We start from the raw sequence: 22444 nt of genomic DNA, 5'->3' as shown, positions 1-22444 counted from the left end.
AGGACCTATGAGCAAGCTAATGGCAGTGCTTCCCCACCCCTGGAGTGGCATCCTGCAGCTTCTCACAGCCCAACGCCCACCCAGTGGTTGTGTTGGGTGTGTGAAGTCAAACTCCCCATGTCTGCCTCCATGAGCAGTCCAAGCCCTGTAGTGTGCTGTATGCAGGACCCCATTTTAACCCACAGTTCTCTAACCAATGTAGTAATATTTCAACATTTATCAAGTGGGTGGTGATTGTCCAGTCATAACCATCATGTGTCTCTTGGTCAGGTGCTGAGTATCCAGTCTGTCCTCTCCTGACTTTCTAAGAATCAGCCTGCACTAGCTCAGCATGCTGGTAGGTAAGGAGAATAGGAAGGAGTCCTGGTTGCATCAGTGGCTGCACAAGAAGCCCTCCCCAGGAAGCAGAACATGGCATATCAGGGAAACAGAGAACTCATCATGGAGCCTGATCCAGGAACAGTTTCAAGCAACATGGGAACCTGTGTTCAGATTCATCAAGAGAAGACAAATGCTGTGCATGACACTGGGAACTTTATTGCAGAAAGGAGGGAAGATGGAGAAACTTGTGTGAGGAACAATCAGGTAGAGAGAGATTATGCAGGGGAGATTTAGATACTAGGCTGAATAATGGCTTCACAATGATGTTCAGGTGTTGAGTTTTGGAGCCCATGGTACAAATTGAATAATTCCTCATAATTCAAAAGGGACTTAGTAGGTTACCTCAAATAAGATACATTTAGATGGGAAAACTATCTTGGAGTTTTTAGGGGTCTTGATGATGTCATAAGCGTTTGTAAAAGGGAAGGACATTAGAAGAGAGGGGATGAGGAGGGTGCTGGCTTTGAAGCAGGGGAATATTCCAGTGCCGAGGAATGTTGATCTATACTGAACAGAGGTTGAGAGGACTCTCTGGAGTATTCTTCTGAAAAAGGTAGGTCACACCAACAACTTAGCTTTCTCCAGTGAAACTCTTCTCAGACATTGGAGCTCCACAACTGTAAGATAATAACTTTCAATTATTTCAGATCACTAAATTGTGACAATTTATTATTGGTAGAATGGAGAAGTCATGTAGGGAAAAATAAGATGGTGGGAAGTGAAGAGGCAAGAAGAGAAGGCTGGAGGAGAGAGGAGGTTCATGATCAGGTGCACGGTCAGATATGGGTATCTGGAGACAGAAAGACAAATGGGGAATCATGGGGAATCTAGAGCAAGGTGTGTGTGTGTGTGTGTGTGTGTGTGTGTGTGTGAGAGAGAGAGAGAGAGAGAGAGAGAGAGAGAGAGAGAGAGAGAGAGAGAGATTGTGCAGGAGGCAGGGAACAAATAGGTGTGAAGAAAGATATACAGAGAGGAAGATGGTGGCAGGACAAGATGTCAGGCAGCATGTTTATAGAGTCTGTCCTTGTCCTTACCAGAATCAGTGGAGCTTCTTGAGATGTAGGTAGATCCCATTTTTGGACTTCAGCACAATTCGTGCTAAGGGCTCGGGAACCCTGGTAGGATCTGGCAGTAGCTCGAAGTGGAGCAGTGTCAGGGCCACAATCACCTTCAGCTCACTCATAGCAAATTGTTTCCCAATGCAGTTCCTGGGTCAGAAAGGGACAATACAACTCATTAGCCTCTTACCTGTTTTAAGGGCTGATCCTTGAAACAGCACAGAACAACATTCAGGGCCTATTGTCACAGGTTCAGTCTAACAGCTGTGACTACAGGTCATACCTTCTTTTACCCTAGGTCTTGTCTCTCCTAAATTTTTGACATAGCCTCAACATTTTTCAAGGCCACTTTGACCCTATTTCTTTAAGTGGTATGAAATCTGTTAGGCCAGTATTTTAAGGACTATAGGTCAAACTTATAGATAATTAATATGTTAATCATTGCTTAGTTTACGCCATTCAGGGAGATCTAGCACATAGCTTCCACAGAGTGGAATCAGATTATCAGTAGAAAAGTTGCTACAGGAAGACTGTGTTGAGGATCTTCAAGTGGCTACCCCATCTGCCTCCTACTTAGGGTATCCCACCTCCTTAATCCATCAGCATCTATAGCCTTCTAATTCTGCTTCAGAAATGTTCACCATTCCTTCTTCAGTTTTATTTCCTGGACTTCTTTGGTCTCCCTGATACTCCTTCCATGCTGACCCTTGATACCTCCACCATGTAAGGTATGTTCAGTGCCTAGTTGCCTCTTCAGGTTATATATCCCCAGTGTAGTGAGTCACAGATAAGGTCATTCCCATTGATTCTTAGGGTCTTCCCATATCCCAGGTCTCTGTCTCATCCCGGAGATGCCCCTACCTCCCCACCCAAGTCAGTTGCAAATATCCATTCATTTTCATGTCCAACTAGCGATCTTTCCTGATGGCTAGTCCTTCCCCACACCTGATCATGAACCACTTTTCCCTTCCCCATACTCCCTCCCAGTTCTCTCCCTCCATTTGCTTCTTATGACTATTTTATTCCCTCTTCTAAGTAAAATTTGAGCCCTGTCATTTGGGCCTTCCTTCTTGTTGAGCTTCCCTGTTGCCTCTATGTGAGATGTGTTCTTCTAGCTGGGCTGTATTGTCTGGCCTCAATGAGAGAGGAAGTGCCTAGTTTCACAGAGACTTGAAGTGCCAGAGTTGAGGGGGGATACTCAGGGGGACCCCTACCTGCACAGAGGTGAGGGGAAGGGGTGAGTTGGAAAGGGGAAGATTATATGAGGGGTCACTGGAAGGGAGTCAGTGAGTGGAATATAAAGTGAATAAGTAAAAAGAAAATTAAACAATCCAAAGCAAAACAACAAATGCCTAACTGCAGCTCTATCCTCTTCTGGCTGCTGCTCTCATCTCTTTCCTGCCTATCCCACTTCCTACTTAAGATCAAGCTGTTGAGGTGTTTGAACATGTCTCCCCCACCTCCACTCCCCCACCCCACCCCTAGGCTTCATATTTCTGAAGCTCAGGTCAATGAGCAGCTGGCTCTTACTTTTTTGATGACTGTCCCTGTTCTTCTAAGTACCTATGGTACCATCCGTGCCATATACAAGGACATGCCACAATCAGGGCATGGGATGATGGCAGGAACATGGAATGTTCTGCAAACTGCTAAGTGGGCAAGTGGAAGAATGGAGGATGAATATATTTTAATTACAGATATATTTGTCTTTGTAGATGACAGTTTTGAACTCTTAGAGGCAGGAAGGGATAGTATCACTATTCCTATGTTTTTATGTAGCAAAGCACCCGACACATAGGAGTGGTTTAAACTTTATTTTACATTTAAAAATAATTATTTTCCTTGGTTCTTAATATTTAATTTATTTAAATTTAAGGAATGAAAAAAAATAGAGTGAAATACAATAAAAAATTTAAAACTTCTGACCAAAGCAAGCTGGGGGAGCCTGTGACTGAATTCCAGTAGTTGGGAAGTAGAGGGAGAGAGACCATGAGCTCCAGACAAGCCTGAGACTCTGTATTAGAAAGCACCAGCAGCAGCATGGTTCATTCCAACTTAATCTGAGTTGGCCAATACTCTCCTGGCTTCTAGTGGCAGAGACATGGCTTGCAGTGAGTGGCAAGCAGATCATTCAATCCTGAAGTACATCAAGTGTGTGTGCATAGCCCGTGCTTGAAGAACAATTTACTTATAGCCTGTTCTGTGAAAGCTGATTTGCCATTTTATGAATTCATGAGACCCTTCTTCTGTACCACCTTTGAAAGTTTACAGTGAGTCGGGTCCCAAGGGACAATTTCCCTGGAAGCCATCAGAAAGTCTTTGTCCAGTTCAGTAGCTATTTCAAGAGTGTCTTTTATTTTACGCACTAGAAACTTCAAATATTCTAAGTGAAACAGAGGATTTACTTAAAAGCAGACTACTTTCCTCCTTTTTAATGCCTTTTGTCTGAAGTTAGACTATATATCCTCTAAGTGTAAATTAAAGACTATACATTTTCTACCAAGTTTTGGCCTATGTGCAACAGCAAGAGAGATGTGAGCATTAACTTTGATTCAAGAATTGTGTTGGGACACATCTAAAAGCTCTAGAAAAAAAAAGAAGAAAATTCACCCAAGAGGAGTAGAAGGCAGGAAATAATCAAACTCAGGGATGAAATCAACCAAGTGGAAACAAGAAGAACTATTCAAAGAATTAACCAAATGAGGAGTTGTTTCTTTGAGAAAATCAACAAGATAGATAAACCCTTAGCTAGACTCACTAGAGGGCACAGGGACAACATCCTAATTAACAAAATCAGAAATGAAAAGGGAGACAACAACAGATCCTGAAGAAATCCAAAACACCATCAGATCCTTCTACAAAAGGCTATACTCAACAAAACTGGAAAACCTGGACGAAATGGACAAATTTCTAGACAGATACCAGGTACCAAAGTTAAATCAGGATCAAGTTAACGATCTAAACAGTCCCATATCCCCTAAAGAAATAGAAGCAGTCATTAATAGTCTCCCAGCCAAAAAAAGCCCAGGACCAGATGGGTTTAATGCAGAGTTCTATCAGACCTTCAAAGAAGATCTAATTCCAGTTCTACACAAACTATTCCACAAAATAGAAACAGAAGGTACTCTACCCAACTCATTCTACGAAGACACAATTATTCTGATACCTAAACCACAGAAAGATCCAACAAAGATAGAGAACTTCAGACCAATTTCCCTTATGAATATCGATGCAAAAATACTCAATAAAATTCTTGCTAACCGAATCCAAGAACACATTAAAGCAATCATCCATCCTGATCAAGTAGGTTTTATTCCAAGGATGCAGGGATGGTTTAACATACAAAAATCCATCAATGTAATCCATTATATAAACAAACTCAAAGACAAAAACCACATGATCATCTCGTTAGATGCAGAAAAAGCATTTAACAAGACCCAAAACCCATTCATGATAAAAGTCTTAGAAAGATCAAGAATTCAAGGCCCATACGTAAACATGATAAAAGCAATCTACAGCAAACCAGTAGCCAACATCAAAGTAAATGGTGAGAAGCTTGAGGCAATCCCACTAAAATCAGGGACTAGACAAGGCTGCCCACTTTCTCCCTACCTATTCAACATAGTACTTGAAGTCCTAGCCAGAGCAATTAGACAACAAAAGGAGATCAAGGGGATACAAATTGGAAAAGATGAAGTCAAAATATCACTTTTTGCAGATGATATGATAGTATATATAAGTGACCCTAAAAATTCCACCAGAGAACTCCTAAACCTGATAAACAGCTTCGGTGAAGTAGCTGGATATAAAATTAACTCAAACAAGTCAATGGCCTTTCTCTATAAAAGAATAAACAGGCTGAGAAAGAAATTAGGGAAACAACACCCTTCTCAATAGTCACAAATAACATAAAATATCTTGGTGTGACTCTAACTAAGGAAGTGAAAGATCTGTATGATAAGAACTTTAAGTCTCTGAAGAAAGAAATTAAAGAAGATCTCAGAAGATGGAAAGATCTCCCATGCTCATGGATTGGCAGGATCAACATTGTAAAAATGGCTATCTTGCCAAAAGCAATCTACAGATTCAATGCAATCCCCACCAAAATTCCAACTCAATTCTTCAATGAATTAGAAAGAGCAATCTGCAAATTCATCTGGAATAACAAAAAACCTAGGATAGCAAAAACTCTTCTCAAGGATAAAAGAACCTCTGGTGGAATCACGATACCTGACCTAAAGCTTTACTACAGAGCAATTGTGATAAAAACTGCATGGTGCTGGTATAGTGACAGACAAGTGGACCAATGGAATAGAATTGAAGACCCAGAAATGAACCCACACACCTATGGCCACTTGATCTTCGACAAGGGAGCTAAAACCATCCAGTGGAAGAAAGACAGCATTTTCAACAAATGGTGCTGGCACAACTGGTTGTTATCATGTAGAAGAATACGAATCGATCCATTCCTATCTCCTTGTACTAAGGTAAACTCTAAGTGGATCAAGGAACTTCACATAAAACCAGAGACACTGAAACTTATAGAGGAGAAAGTGGGGAAAAGCCTCAAAGATATGGGTATAGGGGAAAATATTCTTGAATAGAACAGCAATGGCTTGTGCTGTAAGATTGAGAATTGACAAATGTGACCTCATGAAACTGCAAAGCTTCTGCAAGGCTAAAGATACTGCCAATAAGACAAAAAGACCACCAACAGATTGGGAAAGGATCTTTACCCTATCCTAAATCAGATAGGGGATTAATATCCAATATATATAAAGAACTGAAGAGGGTGGACTCCAGAAAATCAAATAACCCCATTAAAAAATGGGGCTCAGAATTGAAGAAAGAATTCTCACCTGAGGAATACCGAATGGCTGAGAAGCACCTGAAAAAATGTTCAACATCCTTAATTATCAGGGAAATCCAAATCAAAACAACCCTGAGATTCCACTTCACACCAGTCAGAATGGCTAGGATCAAAAATTCAGGTGACAGCAGATGCTGGCGAGGATGTTGAGAAAGAGGAACACTCCTCCATTGTTGGTGGGATTGCAAGCTTGTACAACCACTCTGGAAATCAGTCTGGCAGTTCATTAGAAAATTGGACATAGTACTACCGGAGGATCCAGCAATACCTCTTCTGGGCATATATCCAGAGGATGTACCAACCGGTATGAAGGACACATGCTCCACTATGTTCATAGCAACCTTATTTATAATAGCCAGAAGCTGGAAAGAACCCAGATGCCCCTCAACAGTGGAATGGATACAGAAAATGTGGTACATTTACACAATGGAGTACTACTCAGCTACTAAAAAGAATGAATTTATGAAATTCCTAGGCAAATGGTTGGACCTGGAGGGCATCATCCTGAGTGAGGTAACACAATCACAAAAGAACTCATATAATATATACTCTATGATAAGTAGATATTAGCCCAGAAACTTAGTATAGTGATATATAAGGTACAATATGTAAAACACATGAAACTGAAGAAGAATGAAGACCAAAGTGTGGACACTTTGCCCCTTCTTAGAATTGGAAACAATCACCCATGGAAGGAGTTACAGAGACAAAGTTTGGAGCTGTGACAAAAGGATGGACCATCTAGAGACTGCCATATCCAGGGAGCCATCCCATAATTAGCCTCCAAACGATGACACCATTGCATATACTAGCAAGTGTTTGTTGCAAGGACCATGATATAGCTGTCTCTTGTGAGACTATGCCAGGGCCTAGCAAACACAGAAGTGGATGCTCACAGTCAACTATTGAATGGATCACCGGGCCCCAATGGAGGAGCTAGAGAAAGTATCCAAGGAGCTAAAGAGATCTGCAACCCTGTAGGTGCAACATTATGAACTAACCAGTACCCCAGAGCTCTTGACTCTAGTTGCATATGTATCAAAAGATGGCCTAGTTGGCCATCACTGGAGAGAGAGGCCCGTTGGACAGGCAAACTTTATATGCCCCAGTACAGGGGAACGCCAGGGCCAAAAAATGGGAATGGGTGGGTAGGTGAGTGTGTGGGGGAGGGTGTGGGGGACTTTGGGGATAGCATTGGAAATGTAATTGAGGAAAATACGAAATAAAAAAAAAGAATTCTGTTAGGAAAGAGTGCAGAGGTGGAATCACCATATCCTGGTATGTACCTTACCTCAAATGACCCACTGTAACACTTCACGTATCTCATTGGACAGTTGCTTGCATGTCATTGGCTAGCAGACATGCAAGCAAATGAATTACTTGTACAGTGATTCCAGAATAAATAATTACCCAGGAATGGTGATGGGTCAGGTCTAGGTGTGGAAAAGACAAGCTTTTTAAGAGCCCTAAAATTTGACAAGCTAGACACCTAAAGTTAAAGTCACTTAAAAAACAAACAAATAAACAAACAAACAATGTAAAGTCCTGCCTTTAAAGTGGGGATAATATCAGAACACATGCAAGTGCGTGGCATCCACTGACATAAATTTGTTTGACCAATGGATTGATGTCTTCATAGTGTGTGCTGAAGTGCTACCCTCCTTTAGGGCACAGACACATCCTCAAGAAGCTCCTCCCCCTCCCATAGCCACCAAATCAGGATATACTTGGAGATGTCATATATGCAGGAGACCAAAAACAAGGTATGCTGCAAATATTCTCCACAGTATATTCCATCATCATACACAGGATCTCACCTGGCTCCTCCTGAGAAGGGCAGGAATGAGTGGCTGTGTCGGGGAGAGTCTGGTGCAAACCTGGAAGGGTCAAACACCTGCAGGGAGACAGCATGTCAGTCAGGACAGGTAGAGGTCAATTGCAACCCACAAGGGGACAATATGCCCAGAGGTGGGAACAATAGGAGGTATTTATTGGTCTTGAGACCAACTCTTCTGCCCTCTTTGGGGGTCTCCTACCTCTGGGTTTGGCCACACCTTCGGGTTGTGGTGGAGACCATAAATGGAGAGTGTGACCTGGACACCTGTGTGATAGATAGGCATATGAAAGAAGATGGGTTACACCCAGGGGTAACTCTTTGGTTCCTGAGACAGCAATGGATGATATGCCTGCACAAGATACTTGGGTGCTATAGAACATCACTTTCTGCACATGTGCATGAGTTGGTAAAGAACTTGAGGCACAAGTGTGTAATATAAAAAAATGGAGTGTAAGAGAGAGAGGCAAGAAAGATGAACCTGAGTTTTGGGAATAAATAACATTAGAACTTAAATTTTATGAAGAATTTCCACTAAAGATGTATATTAAATCCTGACCTTGAGTTGATTTATTGTGGTTTTTCATGTAAGTTACTAAAGTTTCAGGGAGGGGTTACATATCACCAAAACAGGATGTGGCAGTCCTAGGGTTTTGACATAATGAGCTGAGACAAGGGTTACTTTCCTGACATTGCAGGAGTCTTGTATATTCTGATCAGTTTATCTTTGCTGTCAACCCTAGTGCTTCTCAGAGAAGGAATCACATATGACTCACATGGGATTCATTGATCTCTTTCACTTACTTTGTCTCATAAAAGAAACACATCTTCCTAGCCCCTATCTGATTCTTTATCTTGTACACCCTAGTGAATTGTATTTGAGAGATAAAGTAAAAATAACATATTCAAAGGTTTCTTTGAGAAGAATTTACACACACACACACACACACACACACACACACACACACACACACACACACACACACAACTTTGTAAAGAAAAGAAGCTTATTTAGCTCACAGATTTGGAGTTGAAATTTCAAACAGCTCCCTCCCCTTGGTTTCATCCTATCATGGTGAGGAAAGGTATATATCTCTTCGTGGTCTCTTTCTTTCTCTTTCTAAAGCCACTAATCTAATTGATCCACTACCTTGTGGATCTACCTCTAAACATAGTCAAGGCAAGTTTATCCATCTCAGGTTGGATAAGTAGGTCAGTCCTAGGGCACATGCTTAGCAAACAGGAATCCTTCTGTAAAATTTATAGCACCACTAAGATCAACATAAATTAACAAAAGCTTTCACCCTCCCAACTCCATTAACTCGTGACTCTGGAAATTAAATAGCTGTATGTGTTTGTCAGGGAACAAATACTACACCACTGCAAAAGGTCAGCAGAAAATAGCTGTAGGGTTCCATTTCTAACATATGCTAGAGACAAAGAAGTCAGTCATCAGGGAGTGAGGAATCTCTTTCATTCTTTCCTTCACAGACATCCAGATAGACAAATTGAAGATTCCAAGGAGTTCTGCAAGAAAAAAAACTCATTCTATTTTGTTTAAATTCCTCTTATTTGCTCTTTTTATTTGAAAAAGTCCCTCCTGCTCTGTGTGTGTTTGTGTGCGTGTTCTATGCATGTATAATGTAAAACTATTAGTGAAATAAGCTTTTACAAAAACCTGTATTCACTATTTGGATAAAGAATTAGGGCTGCTAGTTGGGCATCAGGTCATTTTCTGTGTTTGATGACATCAAACCATCAGGTTATGGAGAGTAACCAATAATTTGAATTCAGCAAGAGTCTAGAGTCACATTGTATTTACTCGTCTATATATAAATAGCAGTTCTTTATAAAAAAGTCTACATATTATATCAAATGTTGAGGATGATAAAAATATGTGACTATTGGGGATTGAGAGAAAGACCTAAGATCGATCTGCAGAACCCATATAAAAAAGCTGTGTGTGCATGAAACTCAAGAAGAAGGAAGACCAAAGTGTGGATACTTGGTTCCTTCTTAGAATGGGGAACAAAATACCCATGGAAGGAGTTACAGAGACAAAGTTCAGAGTAGATCCTGAAGGATTCACCATCCAGGGACTTCCCCACTTGGGGTTCTACCACATAAACAACCACCAAACCAGGTCCCTAGGCAGATGCCAACAAGAGCCTGCTGAGAGGAACCTGATATAGCTGTCTCCTGCGAGGCTCTGTCAGTGCCAGGCAAATACAGAAATGGATGCTCACAGTCATCCATTGAATAGAGAGCAAAGTCCCCAATAAAGGAGCCAGAGAAATACCCAGGGAGCTGAAAGGGACTGAAGCCCCATAGGAGGAACATCAATATGAACTAACCAGTACCCCAGAGCTCCTTGGAACTATACCACCAATCAAAGAAAACACATGGTGCAACTTATCTCTAGCTATATATGTAGCAGATGATGGCTTAGTAGGTCATCAATGAAAGGAGAGGCTCTAGGTCCTATGAAGGCTCTGTGCCCCAGTATAGAGGAATGTCAGTACCAGGAATGGGAGTGGGTGGGTTGGGGAGCAGGGGGAGGGGGAAATGGAGAGGGGATTTTTGGAGTGTAAACTAGGAAAGGGAATAACATTTGAAATGTAAATAAAGAAAATATCTAATTTAAAAAAAGCTTTGTGTGGTGGCACATGCTTGTTATCCCAATGATGGTATGTGGGGACAGGCAGATTCCTTCAACTCACTGGCCAGCCTATCCTAATAGGTGATTTGCAGGCCAGTGCAAGATTCCTGGACAGTGCTTGTGGAATGAAAACTAATGTTGAACCTCTGGTTCCCACTTGTATGTACAAAAATATGCCTGTGTTTCCAGCCCCAACATGAAAACCCACATGTGACAGTGAGGACATCTGAAGAATAAGTGTAGCTTTGAATTATATGGTGTTGGCATCTGGAATTGAGTCTGGAGTATAAAAATTGAAGAATGTCACTGTTCCCAAATTAGAAAGGATGAACCATGGTGAGACCATAGATTCAAATATTTGCGGATAAAAGAAGAGATGCTTGCAATGTTATTCATGCAAAGCAGCCGAAAGGGAGATCATTTAACTGGATAGTAGGTAATTTAAGGATATTATTGTACTTTATAAGTAAGAAGCATTTATTTACTGAAAAGGAAACAGGCACTCAGAGATTCAGAACTGGTGAAGGACATAGACTACTGACCATCCATTATTTCTGGAATGAAGGGCTTGGGAAATTCATACCTTTGGGTAAAGAGCGTCCATCAGGGAAAGTGACAGATGTACTGAGTTCTCTGACAATGCCTGGGACAGGTGGGTAGAGCCTTAGGGCCTCCTTGATGCACATTGTGGTATAGGGAATCTGGTCTAGGTGATCCCTGAAATAAAGTCCATCCTTAAGGTCAGGTAGACTGGAGACCAGGGGCTCCTCCAAACCCAAAGAATAAGGGCATTTCTACTTCTTGAACTCTTACCAGGTGATAGAGGATCCATCCCCCAGGAGGCTCTGAACTTCCTCTCTGCATCTCTGTTGGTGCTCAGGGTGTGTGGCCAGAGCATAGAAGATCCAGGAGACTCCACTGGCTGTGGTGTCATGGCCCTCGAACATGAATGTGTCCACCTCAGCACGTAGGTCCTTGTCAGACATGCTGTCCCCATTCTCCATCTCAGGGGAGCAACAGGCATAGTCAGAGCCATGCTTGTTCCTTGTGTGTTCCCAGGAAGACTCTCAGGACTTTGCTGAACATACTCACTCTGGCAAATAAAAGGATATCCAGAAAATCCAAACGTCTCTTCTTCTTGATATTTTCCAGCTCTCCCTCATCCTGCAGCTGATCCTTTCTCATCTTGATCACTCCATCTATTCCAGAACATCAATTATCACATAGACCTGAGAGCTATAGTAGCCCCATGTAGCTTCATGTGTCTCCTTGTCTGAAGCTATGTGCTCTATATAGGTCAGCAAGTAAGGAGTGTTATAAGACTGGTGACATCTGATGTAGGTCAGACCTCTTTTAGCACCATGGGCAATGGAAGCTCTGCTTGACTTGCTTGGTCAAGTCTCACTACACATTATCAATATGATGAGACTCATGTAGTACCTAGCATTCTGATGTTCCAACTCCCAACACTGTCAGTGTTAAAGTATCAAGCATGTATGTGATCCAGGTCCTAAAGGGGAGTGCACTGAAGGGTCTGGATGTGACTCAGAAATCATCAATAATCCCTTAGAGCTGATCCTAGGAAATGAGGGTACAGAATGTGCAAACAGAACCTGTGTGATCATGGGCAAGTTGACAAGCTTGTTTGGCCAAGCGGCCATTGGAAGAAAGTCTGTAGATGGTATCATTCTGATGAAAGATATTTCTCACACGGGAGTGAAATAGGTTATTCAAGTCCCCAATGGCCTGGAGGTAGGTCTTGTAATTTCTGAAGAAGATAAAGAACATATTAAACTGTAGAGAGAATGGCGCACAGATAGAATTGACTCTGAGAGATATCAATATGTTAGGAACAGACAACATTGAGGAGCACACTGTGTCTTATAACCCTTGTAATTTTCTTTCTTTTTTTTTTTAGAATGCATTTTTTAATTAGGTATTTTCCTCATTTACATTTCCAATGCTATCCCAAAAGTCCCCCATACCCTCCCCCCACTCCCCTACCCACCCACTCCCACGTTTTGTCCCTGGCGTTCCCCTGTACTGGGGCATATAAAGTTTGCGGTCCTTGTAATTTTCTTTCTTTTTTTTTTTCATTTTTTATTAGGTATTTAACTCATTTACATTTCCAATGCTATACCAAAAGTCCCCCATACCCACCCACCCCCACTCCCCTACCCGCCCACTCCCCCTTTTTGGCCCTGGCGTTCCCCTGTTCTGGGGCATATAAAGTTTGCGTGTCCAACCTTGTAATTTTCAAGTCAGTAAAAGGTGGCTTGAGTGTCTAGGCATCCACCCCAGCTAGGGATCAGCTATCTATGGTTGAGTTAAGATTGGATTTTGTTAGAGATTGAATGGAGCTTGGGGTAATACTCTTTATTGAGTATCCTAGATGTCCCACATGCATTACAGAGAAGTCCATATCAGTTGGTAAGACAAAGGCCATGAAGTTCAAGGCTTGTCACTCACCCATCCACCTGAACACTGCCCTTGTGGCTGAAGGCACACTTCATGACAGTGTCTAGGGTCATTAAGGAGATGTGTTGAAAAATCTCTATTGAGGAGTCCTGACCAGCCAGCCTTTCCCATTTGTCCTGCAGTGGGAGAGAAACATTGACTTAATTTCTCCAGAAGACATGTGTTCAGTTGACTGAATTCTTTCCCTATATTTTAAGATACTGTGTTCTAAGTCCTTCAACTTAGATAACAGATATTTTACAGATTGCAAAACATCTCTTTGTGAAAGGACACTTATATTTTTGTAAATTTCTTCAAAATTAAATATAGAAACTCATAAGAAAGGAAGCAAGTTTCACATGTTTACAATTATTTAAGATGTTTTATCTGATAAACAAAGCTGTTTTTAGGGGATAAATAGCTGATACATCAGTGTATGGAAAGCACAACTCAGCCTGAGATAATGGTAGGACTTCTATGTATAGAGCATAAAAATCCCAAGTAACCAGGATAGCATCTCCAGTTACTATGTATTCTTCAAAAGCTTGCTGATAACAATTGACTAATTGTGGTTGTTTGAATGAAAATAGCCTCCATAGGACCAAAGGGAGTGGCACTATTAGGAGGTGTGGACTTGTTGGAGTAGGTGTGGTCTTGTTGGAGGAGGTGGTCTCTAGGGGGCAGGCTTTGTGTTCTCAGATGCTCAAGTTATGCCCAGTGTTTCACTCTTTTCCTGCTGCTTTTGGATCTGATGTAGAACTCTCAGCTACCACTCTGGCATCATGTATGCCTGTGTGCCACCATGCTTCCCATGATGACAATGGACTAAAACTCTAGACTGTAAGCTGGCCCCAATTAAATGTTTTCTGGTATCTCTTCACAGCAATGTGACCCAAATTAAGACAGAAGTTGGTACCAGAAGTAGGGTATTGCTATGATAGACTTGACCATGCTTTGTTTGGAGTAATATTTTCTTTGGAAATTTGAAAGCAGTTGAATGATTTAAGTGGGGTTTAATGGGCCATATTCTAGTAAAAGAAGTATTTGAATTGTGGGGTCGTGGTTCAAGAGGTTTTAGAGGAGAAGAATTTTAGTATAGGGCCTTGGAACTGTTATTGTAATATTTTGGCAAAGAATATGGCTACTTTTTTCCCTTGTTCAAAAAGTCTGCCTAAGGCTAAAGTGAAGAGTTTTGGATTAATTGCATTGGTAAAGGATATCTTAAAATAGCTTACTATGAATTCTGTCATATGGTTATTAGTATTCACTCTTATGCAGATCTATAATGAAAAGGAGCAAACTGAGCAAGAAAAAAAATACAAAATATATACTTTGAGGAGAAAGGAGGCACCAGAAAGTCGAAATGTAGCTAAAGCCTGTGTTGAAGGGGATAAACAGATTAAAGAAAGCTTCATGCTAAGTGGAAAAAGAAGTGGCAACCTCACACCAGAACCCCAGCCAGATAAACTTCCATTTTGTAAAAAGACATTAAAGAAAGGTGAAAAGAATTAAATAAAAGCCTAGGGCCAGGCCTGGAGGTCCATACCTTTGATCCAAACATTCAGGATGCAGAGGTTGATGAATCTCTAAGTTTGAGACCAGCCTGGTATACAGATTGAGTTTTAGGACAGCCAAGCTTAGGCAGTAAAGAAACCGTCAAAACCAGCTGGTGAAAATGTAATTTAATGAGGGGTCCATGTCCAGGCCTAGCAAGCATCAGAACTTAGCAGTATGGCCACATGGTTCTGTCTTTAGAGTCAAGGAAAGAAGCAAGGGATTATGGAATTTCCCTCTACAACTAACGAAAGCTGCTGAGGCCAGGCATATGTCGTGTGTGTCCTTATATAGAGAATTAAAGATGCTATTGTGTGAATCTGTGAAGGTGAAGCCTCAACTGCCTTAGAACCCCAAGATGTTGGAGATGTTAGAGCTGTGGGCTATCTGCTGAGCAGGGCTGGTATCAGGGAGTTGAACAAGCCAACAACACTGAATGAAGTTGGAGATTTCAAGATCACTTTGACATAAGACATTGAAAAGCAGATATTGGATTTTGCCAACTTGTTTTCAGTCTTCCTCTGGTTCAGTATTTCTTTACCATGTTCCCTTTTCTCCTGTTTGGAATTGTAAAATATATCCTATTCATGTAAGGAGTATGTGATATGCCTTTTCATTTTGATTTTACAGGGGATTAAAGGTCCATTAGCAGGTGTGGCCTTGTTAAAGTATGTGTGGTTTTGTTGGAGGAAGTGGTCATTGGAGGTAGGCTTTGAGAACTCAGATGCTCAAGGCACGCCTAATGTCTCACTCTCTTTCTGCTGCCTTTGGAACAGGATGTAGAATTTCAGCTACCTCTCCAGCATATCATGTATGCTTATGTTCTATCTTGCTTTCTACTATGATGGTAATGGACTAAACTTTTGAACTGTAAGCTAGCTTCAATTAACTAAAACAATCATAATCCAGAGTGCTGTTAAAAGTTTGTGGTATGGTAGGTTTGGTTATGACAATGTGGATCTGGAGTATATCTCCCTGATGAGTCACTCAAGTATGTGCAGAAGCACTGAGACCCAAGGGAAACCCCAACTAAGCATTATCCTGAGAACTCTCTCTGAAGTTCAAGATTTGAAGAGGCAGAAGAGTACCCTGATGCTCTTAGCCTTGGGCAATGAGCAAGTATGACCATATCCTATTACCTGGAAATTTTCTGTTCCAACTATATTTGAATAACCTGTATTCACAGTAGAATATATATACATATTTGAAGCTTGTTGATGTATACACTGAGTAGGTGAAGAGAGAGATTGAGAGAGAAAGAGAGGAGAATTTAAGCAGTAAGAAGAAAAGAAAGAAGGAGGAAGAGTAGGAGGAGTAGGAGGAGAAGCAGCAGCAGCTCTGGCACCTGTGGCAGTAGTAGTAGCAGAAGAAGCAGCTGATGTAGAAAGGACAGCAGAGCTGAGGGGAGTAGAGGAGAATTAAGTGAAATGAACTCACTAGCATCAATCGAATGGAGTCAGCCATGTTTTTCACATAGGGTTTCAGAATGTCATAGTGGAAGGCTGGGGTTAGCATCCTCCGGTGCTGGAACCATGGCTGTCCATTCAACAAGAGCAAACCATACCCTGGGCCAGAGAGAGGTGTGTGTATATGTGGGATCAAGCCAGAGACCAGTTGGGCAGTGGTGGCACATGCCTTTATCCCAGCACTTGGGAGGCAGAGGCACGTGGATTTCTGATTTCAGGGCGATCCTGGTCTACAGAGTGAGTTCTAGGATACCCAGGGCTCTACAGAGAAACCCTGTCCCGAAAAACCAAAAAAACCTAAAAATCCATAAAACCAAAAACAAAAAAACCAAAAAACAAATCAGAGAGACAATTAGATAATTCGGGTCATGTTGGGAGCCGTCCCCACATTCGCCGTCACAAGATGGCGCTGACATCCTGTGTTCTAAGTGGTAAACAAATAATCTGCGCATGTGCCAAGGGTATTTTACGACTACTTGTACTCTGCCTTTCCCATGAACGTCAGCTCGGCCATGGGCTGCAGCCAATCAGGGAGTGATGCGTCCTAGGCGAAATATAACGCTCCTAAAAAAGGGGACGGGGTTTCCGCCATTCTCTCTCGCTGGCATCTCTCTGGCTCTGCGCGCCCTGCGCTCGCTCGCTGCCTAAAGATGTAAACAATAGAGCGCGCTCTGCGCCCCGGCGCGCCGGAGCTCTGGCTCCTAAAGATGTAAGAAGGGGGCTTTCGTTTTTGGGGTTTGGGGTTTTTGCACTCCTGCTCCTGAAGATGTAAGCAATAAAGTTTTGCCGCAGAAGATTCTGGTCTGTTGTGTTCTTCCTGGCCGGGCGTGAGAACGCGATTAAGAATTGGTGCCGAAACCCGGGACAAGAAACATCTTCAGGCACAAGCGAAGACCCCCTGCTACAGGGAGGATTCAGAACTGCATAACGGGGAAGAAGGGGTTAATAAAGTGTTCCCGTAAAACAGACTGTTGAGAAGGATCCGGCGTGGATTCAGAACTCTTCAGCTGGGGAACGGTACTGATGAAGAGAAAGAAGAAAGATGAAGACTGAATAAACTGCTGTTAGAAGGACTGGTGGTCGCATCGTTCTTGCTGGTCGAGAGCAGGCACGACAATTGGTGGCCCGTACGGGGAACCGACTCCCCCACCGAGTTCAGAACTTTCAGCAGTCAGTGGTTGCTGGCAGGGTAAGTTCACGGTGAGTGAAACTTGCGACCCCAGGAGTTTGGGAAGGACCTCGGATAAAATAGAGGCGAATATAAAGTTGCCAGGAAGCAGGCTTTGGGACAAGTTAAGGTTCCTGGTTTTGGGACAAGTTAAGGTTCCCGGTTTGGGGACAAGTTAAGGAACTATGATAACCTCGGTGTAGTGATCAATAGATCCTCGCTGAGTAGTTATGCTTTTTTCTCCCATTGACCCTTTGTGGGTAGGTCTGATAGTTTTGGTCTTGTTTGTTCTGATATATGGACTCTGTTACTGTTTGAAACTGTGTGTAGAGGCAGTCAAGACAGGTCAGAAAATCCTTATAGAGCAACAAGAAAGTATGTCAGAAGAGGAAAAGGGCTTAAAAAGAAAAAGGAAAAAGAAAGGAGACACAGTGTTATCAGGTGAACAGAAAGGACAAAATAAAAGAGTTGAGGCAGAGGAGGAAGGCGAATTAGCTTTTGCTCCCCCTCCCTATGCCTCCTCGTCAGCCATCTATGGGCAGACCTTCTGTCCGGAGGTCTGGAAAGAGGATAGATTCTCTTTGCTGGGATGTCCTATTTTCACTGATCAAGCTGAATTTGCATGGGATAGAGATATGCTGCTTGATCAAGGTAGATTTGCACAACAACAGACAGGATATCCAGTGCAGGTGTTTGAGCAGGTGAATCAGATTGCTATAAGGGCGTGGAAATCATTGCCTAACAGAGGGGAAGCTAGTGAAAACTTGACTCTCATATTGACTCCCCAGATGAACACACAGGTGATTGAGGTTATGGTCTCATTACCACGAGGTATTGTGTCCATCTCCCCTGGGGATCGACAGGATCAGGTGTTGACGTGGGCGAGAGGGTCTGTTTGTGTGTTTCCACAGGACCAGACGGAACCTCTTTGGGTGCTGGAGAGATTGGTGAGACGCTGCAAGAATGAGGCTCCTGATCCAGTTGCCCCTGTGGATGTGGTGGATGATCCCACAAGCACAAACGATGGAGCCAAGATGGGAGATCCTTTCAGTGTTCCAGAAGCCGATACCAGCTCGACATGACATTCAAATTTTTCCACGCTTTTTGATCCCTGAATTCCCCTTAAAGAGATAGCCCCGCTGGCCATCTATCCCTTGCTTCAGGGAAGATGAGCGGGGATGAGAGCCCTGGGATGTATGCTTGTTATAGTGTGTGTGTGTGTTTTGTGTTTGGCACATGTGTTAGGTGCAGAGTGTGCGGCCCGCACTTTCGCCATGGTAGCGTAGGCTTTTGCTGCAGTGGAGGCAGGACAATCTCCTCAGATTCGGTTTGCCGCTCTAAAAGAAATTATGCTGCGTTATGCCGTGGGGTGCGAGGCTAAGCACTGCACAGAGGATAGCTTGCTGTTGGCATCCTGTGGAAGGCACGTCTGATTGCATGAAGGTTCAGTGTCCTAGTTCCCTTCCCCCAGGAAAAACGACACGGGAGCTGGCCAAGACCTCTCTGGGTGATGAGCCTAAGGGATGGTTTTGTGTAGGGCCCCTATGCTTGCACACTGGGGATCAGACCTCTACCTTCACCCATGAGGCTTGCTTGCAGCAATTAAGATCTGGCCATAGGTTAATTAACATCCTGGCCTTTTGATGCACCTGCCGCAAGCAAAACACAATCTCCCCAGGAGTGGCTTGGCATGATTGAGAGGTAGTCAGTGATAAGACTCCCTGGGCATGTCACCAACCTAAGACAGGGATCAAACCAATGCTGTTTGTCTCCCAAAGACAGGTAAGGGGCATGGTTGCGAGGGGCTATCTACAGACATTCTCTCTGCCAAAAAAGAAAAAAGGGGGAATTGTGGGGAGCGGGTGTGGCGGCAGTCCCAAAGGCGCCAGGGACTGCAGCTAAGTCATATGACTTGCACCTGACTTCCTCATATAAGACACAAACATCTTGAGTGCTGCGCAGGTGTACCAGGATACAGGTGAATCCAATTTGGTGGAGATTTGCCCCTGCTGCCCTGATTAGCTGAAGCTGCTTGCCTGGTGAGGTGGCGTGGCCTGCTGTGCGTGGATGGGAACTGAGAGTATAAAAGAGTGAGAGGCCCAGGGTTCGGGGGAGATATAAACGAGGGAGATATAAAAACAAGGGAGATATAAAAACAAGGGAGATATAAAAACAAGGGAGATATAAAAACAAGGGAGATATATAGAGAAAGAAGAAACAGGACTGAATAAACGTTTGCAGAAGGATCCTGTTGCAGCGTCGTTCTTGCTGGCGAGTTGGGCTCGCGCAAGAGGGTCAAGGAGCTACGAAGTGGAACTGTTAGAGACAACTCTGAAGAACAGTACAGCCCAGAAGGTGAATTTCCCAGCTAGTGTCACATGCTGTGATTATGACAGCTGTGGCATAAAAATTGCCAAAGAGGAAGGTTGATCAAACTGATGTTCACATAGGACTGTTTAGAGAAGTAAAGGGTCAGAAGTAGATCTTTGGGGGTAGACCATGACAGTGGTAGTCTGTCACATTTCATTCTCCATGAACCAGAGACACAACACTTGGAAAATCTAATTAGAAGTAGACCGCATTCCAAATTTAGACATACATACCAATCCAAGGAGCTAGCAATCTGTAGATACCATTAGCCTTTGGATCTGAAAGGGAAACAATGACTTAACAAGAAAAGGGATAAATAAGGCAGCCTCAAGGTAACTGTGGTTGAAGCCATGGGCTTCTATGATACCCATAGAAACTGTCCATTGGTAAACTGTCTAATGTCACTGTCCATTTTCTCATAACCCCCTCAAGCTCTGTCCTAACAGTCAGGCTTAGGAAGGTAGGATTTGTGTGTGTGTGTGTGTGTGTGTGTGTGTGTGTGTGTGTGTGTGTGTGTGTGTGGTGGCTTAGTTATCCTATGAGTCCTGGCAGGAAACAATTAGAGATTTCAAACCTGGAACAATTAACAAGACTTAACATCTTAATTTGATTAAATAACAAAGAAAGTTAAAGACATTAGGCTAAGGGATTTGGTTTTCAGTACTGAGTGTTGTTGGCCACATCCTAGGTTGTAGCCTGAGAGAATGGTAGAATGTGTAGGGTTACACTCTTCCAGAATTTGACAGGGTAAGTACCAAAGAAGAAGGTGCTTATCTCGTCACAACAGCAAGTTATGCTCACCTGATCGCCCCAGAATCACTTTCATGTAGTCAGGGTCATAGACAGTTAAGTAGGCGTTGCTCCCCCAGAACCAGCAAGGAAAAGCACTTGGGAAGTGCTCTATACATGACACAACTTCCTTTAGTTCTTGTTCGCCTTTGAACTGCTGTTGAAGGAATGGTAATGTAGTAGGACTCTTGTTTATTTTTTGGACTGGAGACAAGATTAGAGCAAGAACAGGAACATAGCTCTGTTTTTCTCTGAAGTTGCCAGGAAGGTGGGGCAGTTCGATGAAGTATGTGTGCTATCACTCATAGCTTTGCTATATGGGTACGGGTCCTGAGCTGGATTTGAGAGTCCTATTGGATGGAGCTGTGTTCCTCAGATGAATCACAGTTTCAGATCCTCAGATCTGCACAGAACACGGCATACCTATGTCTTTCTATTGCACAATCCTTTGTTGTGGACATTTCCATGTATCCTCATATTTGGCTCTGTACTTTATTTCCTGGGATAGTGCAATGGGTCAGTACTGTCCCTTCCCAGTTGCCTTTCTGGGTAATTTCATATACCTGTGCCAGCTGAACCATGTGGGCAAGAAAGTGATGCTGTGCTTAAATCCAAGTAGCTTATATTGCAGGGTGTGTGGAAAGAGGAAGAAGAGCTAAATGGCCCTGTGGAAATGCTAATATTAGTGTTTTCGTATGAGGGTCCAAACCCACCCTTTCCCTTTAATGTGCCATGACTGTGGGATTTCAATTTGTAATTCACCCATCCTAAAATTTCTAGTCTGGGTAGGCTCTCAATCCTCCCAGCAGTGTGAATACTTCCTGTGCCTGATAATTACTAAGATGTGCACCATTGTTACACCAAGCACTCCTGGAGGCAAGGTTTCCATTTCTCTGATGCCTGCTTTCCCAGGCAAGCCCAGAGCTTGGGAGAGAATAGCCATAAGTAACTTGTCAAGGAACTACATAAAAGTTGTTTGAGAACAGTAGAGATATTAAAGGTACTCAACCAGAAGAGGAGGAGGAGACTAGGTAGGACCAACCAAAGCTTTCAAAGTGCAAGACTATCAGTATAGAGTTGAGCAACAGCCAGACAGTAACGCTATTGTTAGGATGACATGTCTCAGCCTGAGCTGGGCATCTTATGAGGCACTTGGACTCTTTATATATCAGGCTTTGCCCTGTGAATTTGATGGCTGGTCTGAGACACCCAACTTCCCTGCTCTCCCACCCATCCTTCCCTTTCCTTCATACCTCATGCCCAAAGAACCAGTGAAAAGGAGGTGATGGGAACTGCTGGAGAGCCTTGAGTAGCCATTTCCTGTGCAGGTAGAACTGGACAGCTTTCACCAGCAGCAGGAGCAGACCGAGCACAGAGGCCACTTGGAGGAAGCCAGAGAGGCTGTCTGCAAATCGGGTCGGGCTTAGAGCAGAGACACTCATAGTTCATCCACTCTTCTGTTGCTGTCCTCACTCTCACTAATCCTTTCTACCTCCTGCCTAAATCCTGTAAGGATTGCCCGCCTACCTGTGGGAGGGAGAAGGGTGAGGCTGACCAATCTTGATCTCATAGTTCAGTTGGTTAAATATAAATAACAGGAATCATTAACCTTGAAAATCAGTGACAACATTTTTTTTTCCAGCTGCCAGTGCCTACCTCTGCCCACTTTCCTTTCGTTGTGCGAGTCAAGAACATTGAGTTGTTTCCCTTTTATTTTCCTTTTCATTGTATTCGCTGTCTACACTTATCGATGTAGTGTGATATTTCAACACCTGGGTACTGCACGCATAAATTAAGCAGAACAATTATAATCTCCTTAAATATTCATCCACTTATTT

The 22444-nt window shown here is 42.9% G+C and overlaps 1 protein-coding gene across 6 annotated transcripts; it reads right to left on the bottom strand.

Annotated features, from left to right (window-relative positions):
- Positions 1 to 515: 515 nt before the first annotated feature.
- Cyp4a32 (cytochrome P450, family 4, subfamily a, polypeptide 32) lies at positions 516 to 22096 on the bottom strand. 6 transcript variants are annotated; one of them, XR_003954855.1, is made up of 13 exons: positions 21860 to 22096; positions 20619 to 20763; positions 20051 to 20095; positions 16251 to 16378; positions 13272 to 13396; positions 12416 to 12570; positions 11895 to 12001; positions 11616 to 11806; positions 11386 to 11519; positions 8346 to 8410; positions 8127 to 8186; positions 1416 to 1589; positions 516 to 998 (listed from the first exon to the last, which is right to left on the bottom strand). XR_003954855.1 is itself a non-coding variant. In NM_001100181.1 (13 exons), exons 1-12 carry the CDS (start codon positions 22046 to 22048, stop codon positions 1421 to 1423), a joined length of 1530 nt encoding a protein of 509 aa, NP_001093651.1. In that variant the 5' UTR covers positions 22049 to 22085; the 3' UTR covers positions 657 to 998; positions 1416 to 1420. The 6 variants fall into 6 exon arrangements, 5 of the variants coding, with proteins under 5 accessions (XP_030108859.1, XP_006502676.1, XP_006502675.1 ...); NM_001100181.1 differs by having other exon boundaries at positions 657 to 998; positions 8127 to 8203; positions 21860 to 22085; XM_030252999.1 differs by lacking the exon at positions 16251 to 16378 and having other exon boundaries at positions 8127 to 8203; positions 21860 to 22077.
- Between the last annotated feature and the right edge of the window lie 348 nt (positions 22097 to 22444).

This window comes from Mus musculus, chromosome 4 (genome assembly GCF_000001635.26).
Source record: "Mus musculus strain C57BL/6J chromosome 4, GRCm38.p6 C57BL/6J".
NCBI classification, from domain to species: domain Eukaryota; kingdom Metazoa; phylum Chordata; class Mammalia; order Rodentia; family Muridae; genus Mus; species Mus musculus.
Note: the sequence above shows the minus strand (reverse complement) of the source record. Positions and strands in the feature narration are given on the sequence as shown.